The sequence below is a fragment of the Anguilla anguilla genome, chromosome 1 (assembly GCF_013347855.1).
Source record: "Anguilla anguilla isolate fAngAng1 chromosome 1, fAngAng1.pri, whole genome shotgun sequence".
Taxonomy (NCBI): Eukaryota; Metazoa; Chordata; class Actinopteri; order Anguilliformes; family Anguillidae; genus Anguilla; species Anguilla anguilla.
This window is the reverse complement of record NC_049201.1, coordinates 21,989,937-22,007,690: the sequence shown is the minus strand read 5'-3', so window position 1 is coordinate 22,007,690 and position 17,754 is coordinate 21,989,937. Positions and strand designations below refer to the sequence as shown.

The window sequence follows — 17,754 nt, the reverse complement described above, 5'->3', positions numbered from 1 at the left end:
TATATTATGGAATTTGATCCTTCTGAGTACATGGAATGTAAATATGTTGGAACCATGAACAATAATTCTGAACAATATGACTAGGGTATTCTATCTTTTCATAGCTGTAGATGTACATAAAATAGAATATGAATTTTAAAATATAGTTGTCAATGCAAGCAATGTATGATAGTTAAACAATAACAAAAGGGTGCTTTTACCAGTCAGAGGCATTTGTGGTCTTTGTGTAGGATATTTTTTACTTATAACTGATGCCTCTCTTGTTTGTGAGCTGCAGTGATAAATGACTACATAATATATGTAACTAAATAATAGTGTAGAAAATTGCTCTTGAATTTTAATTCAAAGTTCCACGACTAATTTTTGCGTAATTTTTCTGAAACAAGCCAGAAAAATGGTCCTAACTAGAAAAAATATATACAATGAGCTCCATAATGTTTGGGACAAAGACATATTTTTTCTTGATTTGTAATCAAACAATTGTTAAAGTGGTTAAAGTGCACATTCTCAGAATTTATTAAAGTGTATTTTTATACATTTAGATCTCACCATATAGAAATTGCATCATTTTTTATTCGCAATCCCCCCATTTCAGGGCACCATAATGTTTGGGACAAATGGCTTCACAGGTGTGTCTGATTAGTCAGGTGTGTTCAATTGCTTCCTTAGTGGAGGCATAAGATAGATGTCAATATCGAATCTTTATTCTAGGCTTTTGATTGCCTTTGTAGTTTATCAACTTGAGAGACATGGTTGAGTGCCAATGAAAGTCAAGGAAGCCATTATGAGGAGGCAGATGTGGATGTGCCAGTGACTATCGTCTGCCGAAGACTTCACTAACAGAACTACAGACGATACAAACCACTATTTAGCTTCAAAAACCGGATGGTGAGGTTATAGTTTGCTAAGAAGTACAGTACCTCAAAGAGCCTGCCAAGTTCTGGAAAAGGTCTTGTGGACAGATGACACTAAAATTGCCTTGTATCAGAGTAATGACAAGAGCAAAGTGTGGAGGCCAAAATGAATTGCCCCTGGTCCAAAGCAACCCCCACCCTCCTCATCTGTGAAACATGGTGGTGGGGGTCTGATGGTTTGGACATATATGGAGCATTGATGTTGTTGTTGCAGAGCATCACCAGAGAAGATACTCAGCACCTGGTTATGTCTATAGATTGCAGACTTCAAGCAGTCATTGCATGCAAAGGATATACAACAAAGTACTAAATATAATGACTTTCATTTACATAACATTAATATGTCCCAAATATTATAATATAATATAATAATACTACAGGCATTTTTTTAGCAGACACTATTGTGACATGTAATATGTTATGGTGCCATGAAATGGGGGTATGTATAAAAAGTGATGTAATTGCTACATGGTGAAACCAAAGTGTATAAATAAACAGAAACAAAACACAACTTAAACAAAAACTGAGAATGTGCACTTCAACCACATGTGAATTTTTTACTTGCAAGTCTAAAACTATGGAGTACAGTGCTAAATCAAGCAAAAAATATGTCTTTGACCCAACCGTTATGGAGCTCATTGTATATGCAGGATTCCCTTATTAAAGCATTTATGAAGAGCCTCTTTTGTTACTCCACAACTTGTTGTTCTACATTTCAAACAAGAGTATTTCCTGTGAGTTCCCCCAGATAAACTGTTTGCTTTTAATGAATAAGTTCCCTTTCTCTAATTTAATAATTCCACAGCATTGTACAAGCGGAATCTCAATGAGGCACTCTGTCTCCTTACAGCTGTGTGTGAAGTTGTGCCCAACTATAAATTCTTGATTCCTTGCATTAGGGAACAGGACTCTGGTATCTGGAGATGAATAAACGCATTGTTCTACTCATCCAGCTCTGGCAATGCACTGGGCGCTGAACTTCTGAAAGCAGTATCCAAGAACTGTGGCTGTGAATATGCGAGAAATCTGAGCTGTTGAAACTGCGGCAAAACACACTTTCACTGTTGACTTTAGCATAGAGGTAGCTGAAGTCTATTCAGCAGAACATGTTGATATGGGTATTTGTGCTTGTTTCCTTCTATTTTCACTGCTCTGGTACTGTTACAGTAGGCCTACATACATTTGTATCCATCCTGCTTGTATAACATTAGATTGTTACAGTATTAAACCATGAATAAAACTGCAATAGTGAAAGATGGGTAACAATTTTGTATGACAAAACTGGAGCTAGAATAGATTTTTCATGTATTCTATCCAAGTCGTATTAAACTATATGGAAAATATACTGTACTTTTATATCAACATTATCACATTTATCATTAGGTTGGGAAGAGTGTTCTGCCACTGGTATACATTCATATGTATTAAAAAGTAACATTTTGTAAATCACTCTTTCATTCAGTTCATAACTATCACATAGTGACATAATGCATTCCGCATGATCATGGTCTCGCTAATTTCGTTTTTCATGAATGGATAACTTTCAGGATTCAAATCAACAGCACAGCTAAGGGAAATTAAAGAAACACATTATTAAGGCATCCACTTCCTCTTTCACGTGGACTGAAATTTTCCCTCAGAAAATACCCAATGAGGATGATTAAACACCAATAAAGAGAAGCACGGCTCTTCACCTGAGACTTTAAATGCGATATTTCTTTAAACATCCCTAATAAAATTGCTCTAATGGCGAGGCTTAGAAAATAGGACTACTTCTGCTGTATTTGCCCCGTAATGAAATCAAATAAATTGCACTGGAAGGTTTAAACTGGCAGTGCAGGCCCTAACACAATTAGCTTAACAGTTTCTGCGCTTTACCTGTTCTGTTATCTGGAGGGGTCTGTATTGCATTTATTTGTCTGCGGCTCTTTCCTAAAGTACATGAGACAGATCGAGGGTAGCGGGGAGAGCGGGCCTCCCATGTGACGTTTCGGGCCCAGAGGCACCCCGTCTCCACTACAACAAAACTGATAATCAATGCCGCACGCTCAGCCGGGACCAGAAACTTTACTTTCCGAGCAGACTTGTGTTAATAAGGTTTCTACAACTTAATAGGAGACAGCAAGGGAGGCATGGGGCTTAATTCGGTGACAGAACAGGCTGCATAATCTATCCGAGAGGATTCAGCTTCTCGACGGCGGCGGGCTGTGTTCTTTTTGTGAGCCGGGCCAATTCTCATTGTCACAGAAGCTGCGCGGTGAGCTGTAGGGCGACGTCCCCCTTTTCTTTTTCGGTGAATTTTCCCGCTGACCCCGACGCACCTCGATGCGTGAGGCGGCTGCCAGATAAACGCGGTTTCGAGCGCCAGCAGCCCCCCCCCCCCCCCTGCTCCTCAGGCTTTGCGTCGACCGCCTGGGTTTTTACGTGAAGCCGGGAACACGGTGCTTGGCAACAGCGCCGGCCGCGTCCCAGGTCAGCCCTGCCATTCAGGGGAGGCCCCCTCGGCTCAGCGGCGCCCTGCCCCGTAGGTATCCGCCACCAGTTCCCAAATCTTTCACGTTTCTTTCCTTCATCGCTACTTATTTAAGGTCAACTACTTTTCTCAGTTGCCCGTTCACAGAGACTACCCTGCAGGAGAAAGTTGAGGACAGGTATCTGAGAGTTTCCGAGTTTCAACTGCGTCCTTTGTCACAGTGCTGCTGCGCTACGCTCTCCCACCACTGGAAATTAACTGTGGACCTTCCAGATGGCAAGTCTGTGATTCCAGAGGTCATCGCTGCCACCCAAATCAAATGTGGATAATTGGAGCTGCTACTCAGAATTACAATTTCATTTCTCTTTTTAGCGCATGAAAGATACCTGTCTTATGCAAAATCCAGCCACTTAAAACTCGCTCTGTCCTTTGTCGAGGAGGTGAAATTACAATTGTGGAAGCGGTCAAAATCCTGATTGGGCTTTCAACTATTCTCTGACATGTACCTTAATGCAGAGCTCCCCAAAGTCTCTCATGGGGAGCCCCTGTGTGTGCTGGTTCTCTTTTCAACCCAAAAGGCAATTCCCCAAGTGTAATAAGCTGTTAATTGATCTCTAGTTTGAATTTGCCATTTATAATGACCTGTCTGCTAATGCCACACACACACACACACACGTATGTGTGCATGGGTGTCTGTGTGTGTTATAATTAAATCAGTATATCAGTCAAATCATATAACTAATCATATATCATGTATTGTTCCCATATAACTAATGTGGTGCTCTCTGACATGTCCTTGAGATGCGGATAGTATCTGCAAGATTGTTCGACTGACTGATGAATCTCATTGATTATTTTACAGGCAGTTGAAGTTTAGGAGGTCTGAACTCTGGAACTGTGGACACATGCTAATTGAAGGTAAACAGTTACTTGTGGAAGATGAAGACAAAAACAAATGTTGGACGTGCATCCTGTTAAAAACTAGTTTCCAAAATACAATAAGCACTTAGATCCATCTTTTCTGTTACCATGCTTAATTAAGCACTTGGCTGGAAAGAAATGAGAACACACGGAGGCAACCCAGGATTCGGCGATGCTGCTAATGGATTAGCCAACGCGGATAGAAAAGACAGATTGCCATTGGGCAGTTTGACATTGTCTCATGCCTTACTGCACCTTTCTCTGCCAGCTCATTTGTGATGTAAAATATACACTGTAATGGCTTGTAAAGATATCGCAATACATGCCAGTAAACCATTCTCGAATATATAGATGGTCACCAATCTGCATAACCTCATATGCGAAATACAGTAAGCATGTTGGGTCAGATTCTGTATTGAGTGAATTGACATGTTGCCTGATGGATTTTCTGAAGAGATTGTTTCCAGGGAAATGGATGAATTATGTGCTTACATTTCATTTTGTTTATTATTTTTATTTGGTTGTTGTTTTTGTACTACACCGTGCCATGTTGTATTTTATGTGGCGCGTTAAAAATAGTGTGCGATCTCAATGGGAGTCACCTGGATATATGAAAGATAAATAAAATAAATAATTCATCAGAAAACTGTAACAATTATCTAATCAGGACTGAACTACTCCATCCTCAATAGTGCACTTGGTCTGGTATTTTTGATCTGCTGGTTGCAATCACTTTACTCCAAGCAATATGTTGTCTTGAGCAAAAATGGTCAGACTCGAAAGATTCATCATTTTTCATGCGTGTGAATAGCAAAGGGATTAGATGGGACTATTACAGTCTACTTGAAACTGTGATCTGTAATCTGTGCACGAGAAAAAAGCAATAACACCGAAAAAGTGATACTGCTCATGGTGATTGCCGTTCATTATTCTTGCTAAAAAAAAAAAAAACTAAAAAAAACCCAGAACTTAACAAAAACAAGCACATTATATAAATCTGAGCTCTGAAAATTCTAAACATATTTTGCATATTGCACATACAAAATACAAAATTCTAAGTCTCCCTCACACCTCTCTAAATGCAAATCTTGCTCTTAGATACAGCATTCAAAAGTTAAAGTCCTTGTAGCTAAACACTTCAGCCCAATCAATTTTGTTTGCAGCTACTTCCCATAACTGTACTTTTCGTATTGTGAAGATGGGAATGACTCTTCTAATAATTCTATATGCATTTCTTCTGAAATATGTGAGAGGAATGAAATTCAGGAAGAAGCAATGATTCCATGCAAGGCATTTCTTAAATTAAAAAGAAGAGAAGCACATTGAAAGAAACTTTATATCAATGATCTGCATGTAATCGTGGGTTCAGCATCTCTTTCCGCCACCAGTTCAGGAGGTAGATGTTGGACCTGCTTCTCCCATCTTTAAAATACAGTGACGGGGTTAATTACATTAAACCCAAAAGCTGTATATTCAGTTAGAGCAAGAAGAAGCTCAGGAATCCAAGAGCGCTAACTGTTCATTATTTTTCTCTGACAAGGGTCTCCTGTACACACAGCTTTGGCTAAATGGTATTTAGCCACATATTCTCCACTTGACAGGTTACTGCATTTCTGGTTCAAATGTTGCCATACAAAGCATAATTCAATGTGACACAAATGTGTATTACACATTCTGCAGCAGAATAAAAGAAAATACAATATTATTTTCCATGTTTCGTGATGTAAAAAATGACAACTAAATTTGGAATACGCTTCTGATATATTTAACATGTATAGGAAATGGATATTAATTTTTGAAACATGCCTTTAGCTTAAACATGTCATCCAAACACAAATTTGGCTGTTTTGGCGTAAAATATGATCCACAGAGACTTTGTCTATTGTTGTAGAGCACGCATGGAATTACATACTACTTAGACACAGCCTGACAGGTATTTGTCATTTGTAGCAACATAATGAGGTACTATTATTTGAAATTAGCACTGTAGATCACAGATTCAAGTATGCAAGATTAAATTATTTTAAATAACACCTTTCACTGCTGATGGTAGCATGCAAAACACATGGGTGTGGCTCTTTAGTTGTTGTTACTGAAATTTCCTTTTAGTTTACAGATTTAAATAAGAACACATATTTTGGGAGATGTTAATTCATTTTTGATTTGCTACCATGAGTGAGGAACATACTCATCTTTCTAAAAATAGATCAGCTAATTGGCAGATCCACATCTTGTTAATTTGTACTCATATGGCAATGTTTTAGAGACCAGGCACTGTTTATAAAGTTTTTCAACAGAACAGAATACATTTGTATTGAAGTCACTGCCATCCAAGCTTATTCTAATTCTTACAGCATGACAGCATTGTTAAAATACATTAGTAATTATAGCTCCTTCGGAATTTTTGTAATAATGTTATAATATATTAATATATTAATTTAATTTGTCCAAACATATCCAATTAATTGTCTTTTTGTCCTTTTAAATTCTCGCTTTTAGTGAGTCACATACAACAGGTTGTGATTCAGAGGACCTAGCAGGGAAACACGCGCACATTATACTCGCGAGCTGTAATGAATTTTGAAATATTGCTTTCATGTGTTTGCAGAAGATATGTGGCTTGAAGAAAAATGATAAATTAACTGCTGAAAGGAATTAGAGACGGGGCATTCAGGAAAACTTTCAATATGGAAATGAATGATTGGAGGGACCAAGTGAAAATGACATCATCATTTTTATTTATTCTTGATGATAAGCTCCACATGCCCTTTCGTACTCCTGTGTGATTTCATATCAAATTGTTTCTTAATGTGGTTTGACGACAACTGAAATCCAATCACCTAAACCTCAAATTACTCGAATGGTCTCAGCTTATTCGCGAGTGCTGTAATGGGGCCACTACCCCTGTCATTCCCCAGGTCTTTTATCACTACAAAATGCAAGCTTCTGCATTCAGCAATCAAAAACCACCACCCATTGCGCTGGGCCCATCTCCAACTTTGGCTATCTGACAGGGTAGCATGACGTTACTCTTCACTCGTCCCCTCACTCTTACCATTCGTACAGAGCGTTAGGAGGTCAGCAGCCGTTCTTTACCACCGCAGACATCCTGGACTGTGGCTACATCGCTTTCATGACCGGGAGCATTCTCTTCTGGACACCTGTTATGTAGGTGTACATCTCGGGTCTGTGTTTGGATACATCATGGTACATCATGGTGGTACAGAGCTGCGTGGTTTCCTGTGTTTTCCCTTGAGAAAATGGAATAAAACCTCAACAGACATTTTACTCAGTGAATTATTAGGCACTGGTAAGCCTCAAAGATATCTGGTGATTATCTCTGCCTGAAATTATTTGACGAAAAGTTTGTATACATCTAAACTTACTCAGTAGTGAATTTCCTTGTCCTTCTCCTTGCTATGCTTTACATGTTATTTGAACAAACGAAAGTATCAGTGGAATTTATCTGTGAGTATATCTGTTCCAAGCCATTTTACCCCTGTTAATTAATTGGAAACCTCATAATTAATGTAAACCATTTGAAAGCCAACAATATAGATATATTCATTACTATCAAAATTAATGATACCTGGTATTAAACTGCTGTGACTATACATTTAAACTTCGCACTGCTTGATAAGACATAAAATACAGGCACCTTTGCACAAATAAGGGTGCTCATCTTGCTTATTGCATTCTTCCCTTTTTGTCTGGCATTTTAAAATTAAAAACACCTTAATTGTTTACTTGTTGCAACCATGAGGCTTCCCACATGGTTGCAACAAGAAATTATTGTATTGACCACTAGAAAAGCACAGCAGGTAAGCAACATAAAATTATATATATACAGTATAACCTATATTTCACCGTAAATCTTGCAAGTACACCAATAGCTGATTAAAAAAATCTCCATCCTAATACTGTACATAGGACATGTCATGTCAGTTATGTTAAGGAGATAAAAATAGCCGGTATTTAGACCAAAAATAAATAAACTCTAGTTCACCAGGGAGCACTATGTACACTTATTTATGTTATGATATTAAACGTGACAGATTACTACAATATATGTCCATGAGAACTTAATTTACTTCATTAAATTATTTAAAATGACAGAAGCCGCACTATTTGTGTGATCTGGTTACTGAGACTGCTGTTTAGAGGGTCCCCGTATGAAAAAATATGTATTAAGAAAAAGAAAACCCCTGGTGATCAATAACATTTATCATCTTGGAAGATACTTTATGTTCTCTGTTATTTTATGGCTTGCTAAATAAAAATATTAGCATGTACATGGCACATTTGCTGTTTCCATGGACACTGCAATATTTGCATTCTGAACATTCCACTGGTCCAGTGTCTCCCTGCCAATCCAAACAAAAACAAGATGGCCAACCAAGACCTGTCACAGAGCCAAGCTGAATCTGGGAAAATGACCGCATGAACAGCAAGTAGGTTTTCAGCCACAGCACTCCTCTCTTTACTGCTGGTTCTTTCAGTGAAACTGCCACCATTAGTTATTACAATAGCAAAAAACACTGCATCAGGAAACAGGAATAAATCCAACCACACAAAGGAAATAGCACAAATCTTAAGAATTAAAAAACGTTAATTAAAAAAAATCTCTTCGCAGCAGAAATGCTGTCAGTGAAAGCTGAAGCATTTGACAGTACTTTCCGGCATTAGTGTTAAGTTAATGCTAAAATGAAGCCGCACCTTTACTAATCCCTAATTACAAACTAGGAATTATTAGGGGCAAAAAAGATCTATTTGTATTGGATTTGTATATTTGTTATTAGGTTTGTTCTGCCATCTGTTAAAAACAATGAGATGTGTTGCTGATTGGTTTGGTTTTACTTCTGCTCAGGATCTGCAATGAAATATGGATACAAAACAAAAAAAGCTCTATTTACATTGGATTTGTGCATTTGTTATTAGTTTTATTCTGTCACTTTGGTTAAAAGCAGCAAGATTTATTAGTGACTGATCTTGTTTTACTCATGGCGTGCACTCGCAATGCAATTTACTTGACTTATTTTGTCATTACAGCACAATAGCTGAACATCTTTTCATTGATTAGCATCAGGTGTAAAGTACTGTGGGTGTGAAGGTGAACCTGTGACGATGCACTGTGATTCTCTTATCATTCCTGTACTGGTGACAGTGATAAACTTTTAAAGCAACATCACGCATTTATGAAAAGGCTTTATTATTGGGAAAATGGCGCATTATTCAAGGTTGAACACTAAGAACTTTATGGATAAGGAAAGAATTGATTGTAGGACCAGTCAAATGACTGTTATTAAAAGCCACCCCATTTACTATGATAAATGTTCTGGCACTGCTGACATAACTGTGCAATGTGTCATTTTTATATTACAGATAATGGCTGTGAAATATTAGTCACAAATCTATGTATTATAAATGTTGACAAACATAGGCTAGATTTGTAAAAGACTGCACACAATGAACACACCTATTCATTTTCAGTATGACTGGGACAAATTAATAGAAAAATAAGCCAAAACACATGGATGTATTAAAATTTTGAAAACATGAAGGTGTTGAGTCCATATTTCTGTATATTTTGTATATTTTGTATATTGTGCGTGTGTGTGTATGTGTGTGTGTGCTCAACAGGCTGGTACATTACCTGGCAGAGTAGAGATCACCCTGAAAATGTGAATACACTCATTTATTCCCATTGTAAGAAAAGACTGGAGAAAGGCTGGAGTCGTGAATGTACTTAGCTTTTTTGCAGCATTTCAACCGCGATTGTCATCACATCATTATCCTGCAAAGAGGACTGTACTTTCAGTGTCGTAATGAAGTCTTTTTCATTGCTTGAGCATTTTCTTTCAGAGGGAGGGATATTCATTACATCAGGACAGTGAGAGCGAGCTGGAATGGCTTTGGAATGTGGTCAGTGTTCATGGAAAAACTACGCTAAAATCTCAATGGCTCTCAACCTCCCCCCTCTTGTTTTTGAGAAGACTCCTTGCGCGCCACACCCAGAGTGACATTCCTCAGTTGTGACATTTATATAACTGGACTATTTTTATTTTCCACTCCTGAATTTATACATGAAAAAACGTTTCCGCCTCCTCTCTGTCTTGATGTTGCCGCCCGTTGGCGAGATGACAAGTGGTCTTTTCAACGCAGGCCGGCCGTCTTATTAATTTTTTCCGTCCGTGCTTATGCACAGCTTCTAAATCAAAACACTCTGACGGGTTGTAATTGCTAAGCCACCATGGTTCGATACACTTGACCTTTACCACCTTTAAAGTCATTTCCATTCCCCACAAAAATATCTTGTTAATTGCAAGAAAAAAAAGGGGGAAAACTATTTTTTTTTTTGCCCTAATATGCTCTTGTGGGGACAAAGAAAAGAACATATTTCTCCTCTAATTCATTGAAGCAATCAGTCATGATTGTCACTTCTTCCCCTTTGCTAGCAGCAGCCCCTATTTAACTGTCCATTCCTTTCTGCTGAGGCAAAATGCATCTGAATCTTTCACATATTTTGCCATGAATACAAAATAAAACCTTACCATAATCAAAGCGAAGCTTTCATATTTTATAGCTAGATTATGATGATGGGAGCGTCTGGGGTAAGTAAAGCCAATGCGCACCGGGAATAAAATATTTAATATCTAAAGGATAAAAGCTTGTTCTAAAAACAGAAAACAAATCAAGACCAGAGAGAATGCATACAGCATAAGTAGCAATGTTCAGGGCTTGTTGTCCTGTTCCTTGAGCCCTCCTGCTTTACTGCAAACAGGCACCTTTTCATTGTTTGGTCTGATTTTTCCTCTCCCCCCCCATTTCCACAAAGACCACCTTCATCATTGGCAAACATGCATTTTTCCAAAAGACCAAATGTGTCATTACAGGGGAAAAAAAAGGGGCGACACTCAACTAAGCTTCGGCAATCAAAGGAGAGACTGATTTGTTGATGGAGAGGATCAGCGCGCATGGATCGGGGATTTGACGGTAGAGCTGAATCGCTGATGGCCCTAGAGTCCTGCTGCAGTGTGTGATGTGCCCAAAGAATGCTCTCTTCCTTCAGCGCCGCGGCAAGATCAAATGCTAAACCTAACCGACCCGCTGATCAAATATGACAAATACCAAAGAGGGGCTTAACTTTTAAGGAGGACATTCTCAATGGATGCATTAACTATCATTAGCCACAGGTTTGTTTACATATATTGGTATATTTCAGGGGTTTATGTATTTAAAAAAAAAAAAAAACACAATTCTCAGCTGTTTTATATACGCGCTGCTTTGCAGGCTCCCAGAAAGGTCAGCGAGAGAGAAGAGCTGAGGTTGCACTGCTGTCCTGGGTCTTGTGCCTCACTGTCCAGCCTCTCAAAGGAGGGAAGAGCAGGTCAGGAGTGACGGACATTGAAAGCCTTCAAGAATAAAAGAGCCCAGACCATTTCGTTTGAATTTGCCAAACAAATTAAAACAAAATCTGATTTTAACTGCCCAGTATGACTACTAAAAACTATTTTTTAAAAAGATGCCTATTTGTGCACTGCCACTAAAGAATGACTAGGATGAGGATTCATGTCTATTCTTGAATGCTTTAGGGTAGTGATATGCCTTTTGTCTAAAGTTACCAGCTATGTCCAAAGACGATTATTTTTTTTGGTTGATTCAATGTGGACAATATCAATTTTGATACACTTCTATCAGTGTCAACAGCCGGTACTGCAGCAAAATATCAGGCGGGCCAGTGCTATAGATATTATGCCACACCCAGTGAATTATAAAAATGTTAAATTGCGGAATTAAATGAACCAGTTTGGCAAACACAGCTTAGTAAATACAGACTTTCAAATGCGTAAACACTACTGAATGAAATCACATCATTAAAATAAATTGGGAAATTTTAAGTAATCACTTCTTTTGAGTGCCACCAAAACATTTTTTGCGTGCATTAATGTCAAATGATACCGCACTGAGGTGCGTTTGCTACCAAAACCTTCTGGTTTCAGGAAGCATTTGAAAGCTGAAATAGTGCTGAATTGAAAGCACTCTAATCCTGGCAGTGTGCTTGACTTGAGTGTGTGGAGCCAGAGAAATATAAGTAGGCTAATATTTAAGCAACTAATAATGTGTAGGTGCTATTTAACCACAGTAGCCACAGTTTAATCCAATATTTATGCAACTATACATTAAGGAAAAAATTATGTTGAATTTTATTGCTGCTAAATATTTAGCACAGCAGCTACCTTGGTAAATCATTACTAAAACATTCCTGCGACTTTTGTAAAGTTATGGTTGAGTTGCTCACTCTGTGATTATTGATTGCACTCCTGGTGACTGCCTCTGATATTCTTTGCCATTAATGGCAACCAGAAGATGAACTTATGTTATTCAAAACTTTCAGGTTATCACCAATTGATGTGTGTTAATAAGACGCTAAATGAGAACATTTGAAATAAAAACGCTAATCAAAATGAAACAGAGTTTGCTTGCATTTTTTCAGATATCCAGATAAAAGGTTTTGTGAGATGGACAGACAAACCTGAACTGGATGTGCAGGGAAACGAATATGTGCTGGGGCACACACAGTGCTTTGCAACAATTTCCTTCTATTTTGTTATTTGGCACTACTGCCAGGATCCAATCAAACTGTGAACCGAAGGTCAAATAAAAACAGTGACAAAAAAAGAAGCACTAGCTCCTTCTCTCAGGCTGTTCAAACAGTACTTGACTTTCCTTCCAAGATGAAAGACAACCTGGACCACATTCCTCTTTACTCACCTGTGGGGCACCAACTTATTTCATTTTAGATTCTCACTTCATTCCTCCTGTCTCATCACTTCAGTTTGCTGAGGCTGCATGTGGCCGGTGTCTGTATCAGAGATATCTTGGCCAAAATCAGTTTATTGACAAAACTGGTTTTGGTAAGACCAGTAGGGGACAATATTCTTTCTGGGCCAGACAAAAAAAAATCAGTGCACGGATGGGGTGCTGTAAAAGGTGCTGTCAGCTTAGACCACAAACCCAGTTCCTGCCTCACTGTGATATGAAACATCACATGGTCAAGTCTGCTTAACATGGTGTCCTGGATGGCTGGTGTGTGGTTCACATTCTCATCCAAAATGGCTGCCATGCTTCTCCCGGGCAGGGGTGAACACAGCACTTTGAGATCCATAAGGTGCTGCATATATGCAATCAATCAAATACTTTTCTAGACCATCTAGAATGTTTCCCTGAGGAAACAGCAGAGTAGAGTGTGAGGGCTTGCTACTTTGGATTACCCACCTTCTGCAGACACAACCTTTTCACACATCCTTCTGAATAAAGCAAAAAAAACAAACTCATAAAATTGTGTTCAATAAATTAAGTTTATTTGTCAACATTTCATATAGTGTTAACCATGCAGTCTAGCACTTTTAAGGCTTATTATGTTCCACATCACTGAACACACAGTATTACACAAACATGAAGCATTTATACCATCATTATACACCAATGTTTGCACTTATACATATATACAGACGCTATTCACACATCTCAACCTTGCTATTTTGGAGTTTTTTTTTTCTTCTTTCTTAGTTTTTTGAACATTTAACTGGGAAAAGCAGTGTATTAACAAAAGGTATAAGAAAAAACAGCAAGGCACACATTCTTTATAGGTTTAAAACATTTCCTCACTTTTTTTTCCCTTATCTTAGGAAACGTAAAAAAAAAGAAACGGTGTACTGAGTTACGTCAGCAGCCAGCGATCTCATCTTACACAACACAATGCAGCTGTTTCCAACCTGGGCCGTGTTGCATAGATAGACAACTACTTGATTTGCCTTTTTTTTGGACGAAAAAACAACAGGTCCGAATTCCAGTTCCGCTACCTTCGCGTTGCTTGACTAGCGTGGAAACACAAGCCCTCGGAAGCCCGGAGCGCCCGCCGATTTCCCGGGAGAAGGTCTCTGAGGAGAGACGGCACGGGGACCCTGCCTACCGCAGGTCCTCCTGAAAACCTACCTGCTTTCGACTGGGCGCAGAAGAACTCAGGCGAAGAAGAACCCGGGACTTCACACATTTGCAGCTTGTTGTACTGGTGAGATGGTGGGATGGGAGAGATTCGCCATGCGGGGGTGGAAGAGAAAGGGAGAGAAAGGAAGGAGGGAAAGGGACAAAGAGAGAGACGGAGAACGCGAACGCGAACGCGAAAGAGAGAAGGAGCGGGAGGCCGGTAGCGAGAGACGCGCGCGGCGGCGGTCGGGGTCGAGGGGCGAGTTTGGCGGCCGACCGTTGAGGTAGCTCAGTCCCGGGGTCCGCCATAGGAAGAGGACGGTGGCGGGGGGGGGGTGGGGAGGGGGCGGGCCGTACTGATGACATCATCGGAGCTGGGGCCAAAGACAGCGCAGCGAGGAGGAGGAGCAAGGACAGCCAGAGGACCGGTCCGGTGCGAGCCACACGCCAGGGGATGGAGCCACGACACAAGAGGACGGGGGGCACGAGGGGCAACCCCACCTCCCCACCCGCTCAGGGCCTGGGCCTGGAGCTGGGGGCAAGGGCGCCGGACACTTTCTGAAAAAGAACAACAAAAAAAGGAGTTCTATTGTCAGAGCACAATCCCCTGTAGCATAGCAGTAGCAACTTAATTTCTTGAATTTCCCAAAATGTCCGAACCTTTTATTTACCAAGAGACTGAATTCACAAAACAAACCAAAAGCATAAAGGACCACAAAATATTCTCTTTATTTTGTGCTAAAAGAATCGCAGTTAACAACGAGGCCGCGACAGTTTACCCACATTCTACCGAAAACACTGACACTGGTTCAGTTTTCCAGCCAGCAGAGTGCGGGCCAATTGTCGGCGGTGATAAGCCGCGGGTACGGCCAAATCAATCTGTCGGTTTCGATGCCCCGGCAACAGCTTGCGCGGGCGGCGCTGTGTGAGGGAGCCGTGAAGCAGAGGGAGCGCGCCAAGAGCGAACCCAGGACTCGTTACGAAACAACGCCAAAGAGCCCGATAATCTCGCGCGCGTTCGCTCTCCGTGGCGACGGCGCGTTGCGAGCGTCCCGACGTCGAGCTTGGGGTTCACCGCCGTTCGCGCGCAGGGCCAACCCGCCGCTGGGAAAGGGTGGCAGAGACAGAGACAGGGGGTGGGGGGGTAATTAAGGCACGCAGCAAGACGCGGGGGGGGGGGGGGGCAGCGATGTGGATTAACGGAGAAACGGCTGCGAGAATGCAACCGAGGAGCTTAACGCCTAGCGCCTCTTCACCGGGCGTCTAGGACCACTCCAGACGCGCGTCTCAGACGGCCGCCAAAATCAGGCGGAGACGTCCGGATTGAACCGGTTACCTTCGCCCGTCGTCCCCCGGCGCGGCCGGCCGGCGACGTCTGCGTTCATTCAGACGCGAGCGAGGCTGAGAGACAGAGGGGTAAACAGAGGCGAGCGCAGCCGTCGCACACGCAGGAGCAGGGGAGGCCGAGCCCCTGCGTGGCGATCGCGGTGCCGGCCCGTAAAAGCCGTCGAAACCAATGAGCAGTCAGCCGCTTCGCACGGCGAGGAACGATGTCATCCGGCTCGCCAGAGGACGCGGGGACCGCGTGGAGTAAACGCGAGCCGAACCAATCGAGGCCCGGAGTATTAATACTCCACAGGCGGTCCGAGCGTTCTTTGACGGTCAGTTTCAGGGCCAAAATCAAACAAATACAGCAGACGGTTCAGAAACCGACCACAGCCTCGCGTTCTGCGACTGAACTCTGGTCCTGGAGGGCCGCAATCCTTCGCTTTCCCTTGCTCCTTCCATACCACATGCTAAAACTCTCCGGGTTGGTCAGGGGAAACTAAATCGGTTCACCCGGGACAAGTTGACTCACGTGCCTGTGAGTGCCTGCAGTCACACAAATGAACCTAAAACCTCAAATGAAATTTTCAGTGGAGAAACCCTAAAAAAAATGTAGGTGTAGCAAATTGAAGTATAATTTTAGGCTCATCCAAGTGTTTTTTTTTCAGCGCAGCTGGAAGGAAAGCATGCGGACGCTGCAGCTCACTGGACCCAGGGTTGAGTCACTGTTTAAACCCTTCACACACCCCGCGCCAATCAATATTCACAGGATATCGCTGAAATGAAAGACCACAGGACAGACAAAATCAAAACAACTGGGCAGATGTAAAGAAAAAGGAAATGGGTGGCAGTGGATTCAAGTTTGATATCGATTCAATAATATATATGAAAATAAAATGCATTTGCATTCTGTAGAAATACGTTTGTTTGTTTTAATTTGGAATTGTCCCTCTCCACTGCTATTTTGCATTACATTGCATTTGTTTATTAATTTATCTATTGAATGGTCTGTGGAATAAAACACTTCCCTTATCTCAATTTTGTTACAAAATCAATTGTTGTAAAAGTGTGACAATTTCCATTTAACCTCACCCAGACAGAAATAAAGGAATGGCAACTGGATTTTTTATTGATTTGCATGGTGGCGGACATTTAAAATTTAGCTCTAAATTTTACTGAGTTTCATTGTGTCTAGTGTTATCGGTCCTTTTCAAAAAACAAAAAGGTAACAGTGACCTCGGCTGTTATGACTAATATCTAGCGGTAGATTTAGACTTCCCGCAGGTGTTCTTTTCAATCTGCAGCCCACCAACCGAGTTCCAGCCAACCTGCACTCCATGTGCAGTAGCAAACTGCAGGAGCACAACTTAGGGGGTCGCCAACATCGTAGAAGACATAGAGAAGATACGGTCAGTTACACCTGGGCAGCAGTATAGTATGATAGGTAAGGAACTGGTCATGTGAAGGTCACAGGTTCCACTCCCAGACGGGTAGCACACTACCCTTGAAGAAGGTACAACTTGCATTGCTTCATTATGTATTCTGCTGTATAAATGGACGCAATGTAAATGCTATGTAAATGTAGTGTAAGTCACTCTGGATAAGAGCGTCTGCTAAATGCCTGTAATGTAATGTAATGTCATGTAATGTAATGTAATGGTTCGCATTCAGCCCGTCCGCACAGCTTCTTAACAGAGCGCGCCACCCAGCAGCCCCTCCAGATCTTTCCAGGCCACAAATAGCCGCAGCAGGACGCAAATGCTGCCAGCGCGTGTTCCCTTGTGAAATACACAGGCAAGGCTGCACACACCGCCGGCTTCTCCCGCGCACTGCTTGTTGTCACCGCACATAATGAGAGGCCCCTTGCACTCAGCATAAGATATATTCCGCTCTCTGTATGCTCAGCTAGCCAGCGTCTTGGCGAGCGTAATTTGAATTTATCTCCATTTTAGCAGTGTGCTAGCCTCGCGCTAAAAGGAACCTCATAAGTCGTGGAAGTCGGAGTGCCGCTACTACCAACCGGAGGAGAATGAAGGACTCGCTCTGTCCAGTATGCAGAACCTACTGCAGTGTCCTGATGGTGAACTACCTTTAGAAGACAAGAACCCGTCTCCACTTTCCTCCACCGTGAAT

The 17,754-nt window shown here is 41.3% G+C and overlaps 1 protein-coding gene across 1 annotated transcript in view; it reads right to left on the bottom strand.

The window, feature by feature from the left end:
* Nucleotides 1-14,625: 14,625 nt before the first annotated feature.
* The window catches only part of akap6 (A kinase (PRKA) anchor protein 6), a 161,663-nt gene continuing 158,534 nt past the window's right edge, over nucleotides 14,626-17,754 (bottom strand). Inside the window, exon 15 of the mRNA XM_035383451.1 lies at nucleotides 14,626-14,853. Within this exon, the coding sequence (XP_035239342.1) occupies nucleotides 14,809-14,853 (45 nt within the window). The 3' untranslated portion in view covers nucleotides 14,626-14,808. The remainder of the gene's footprint in view (nucleotides 14,854-17,754) is intronic.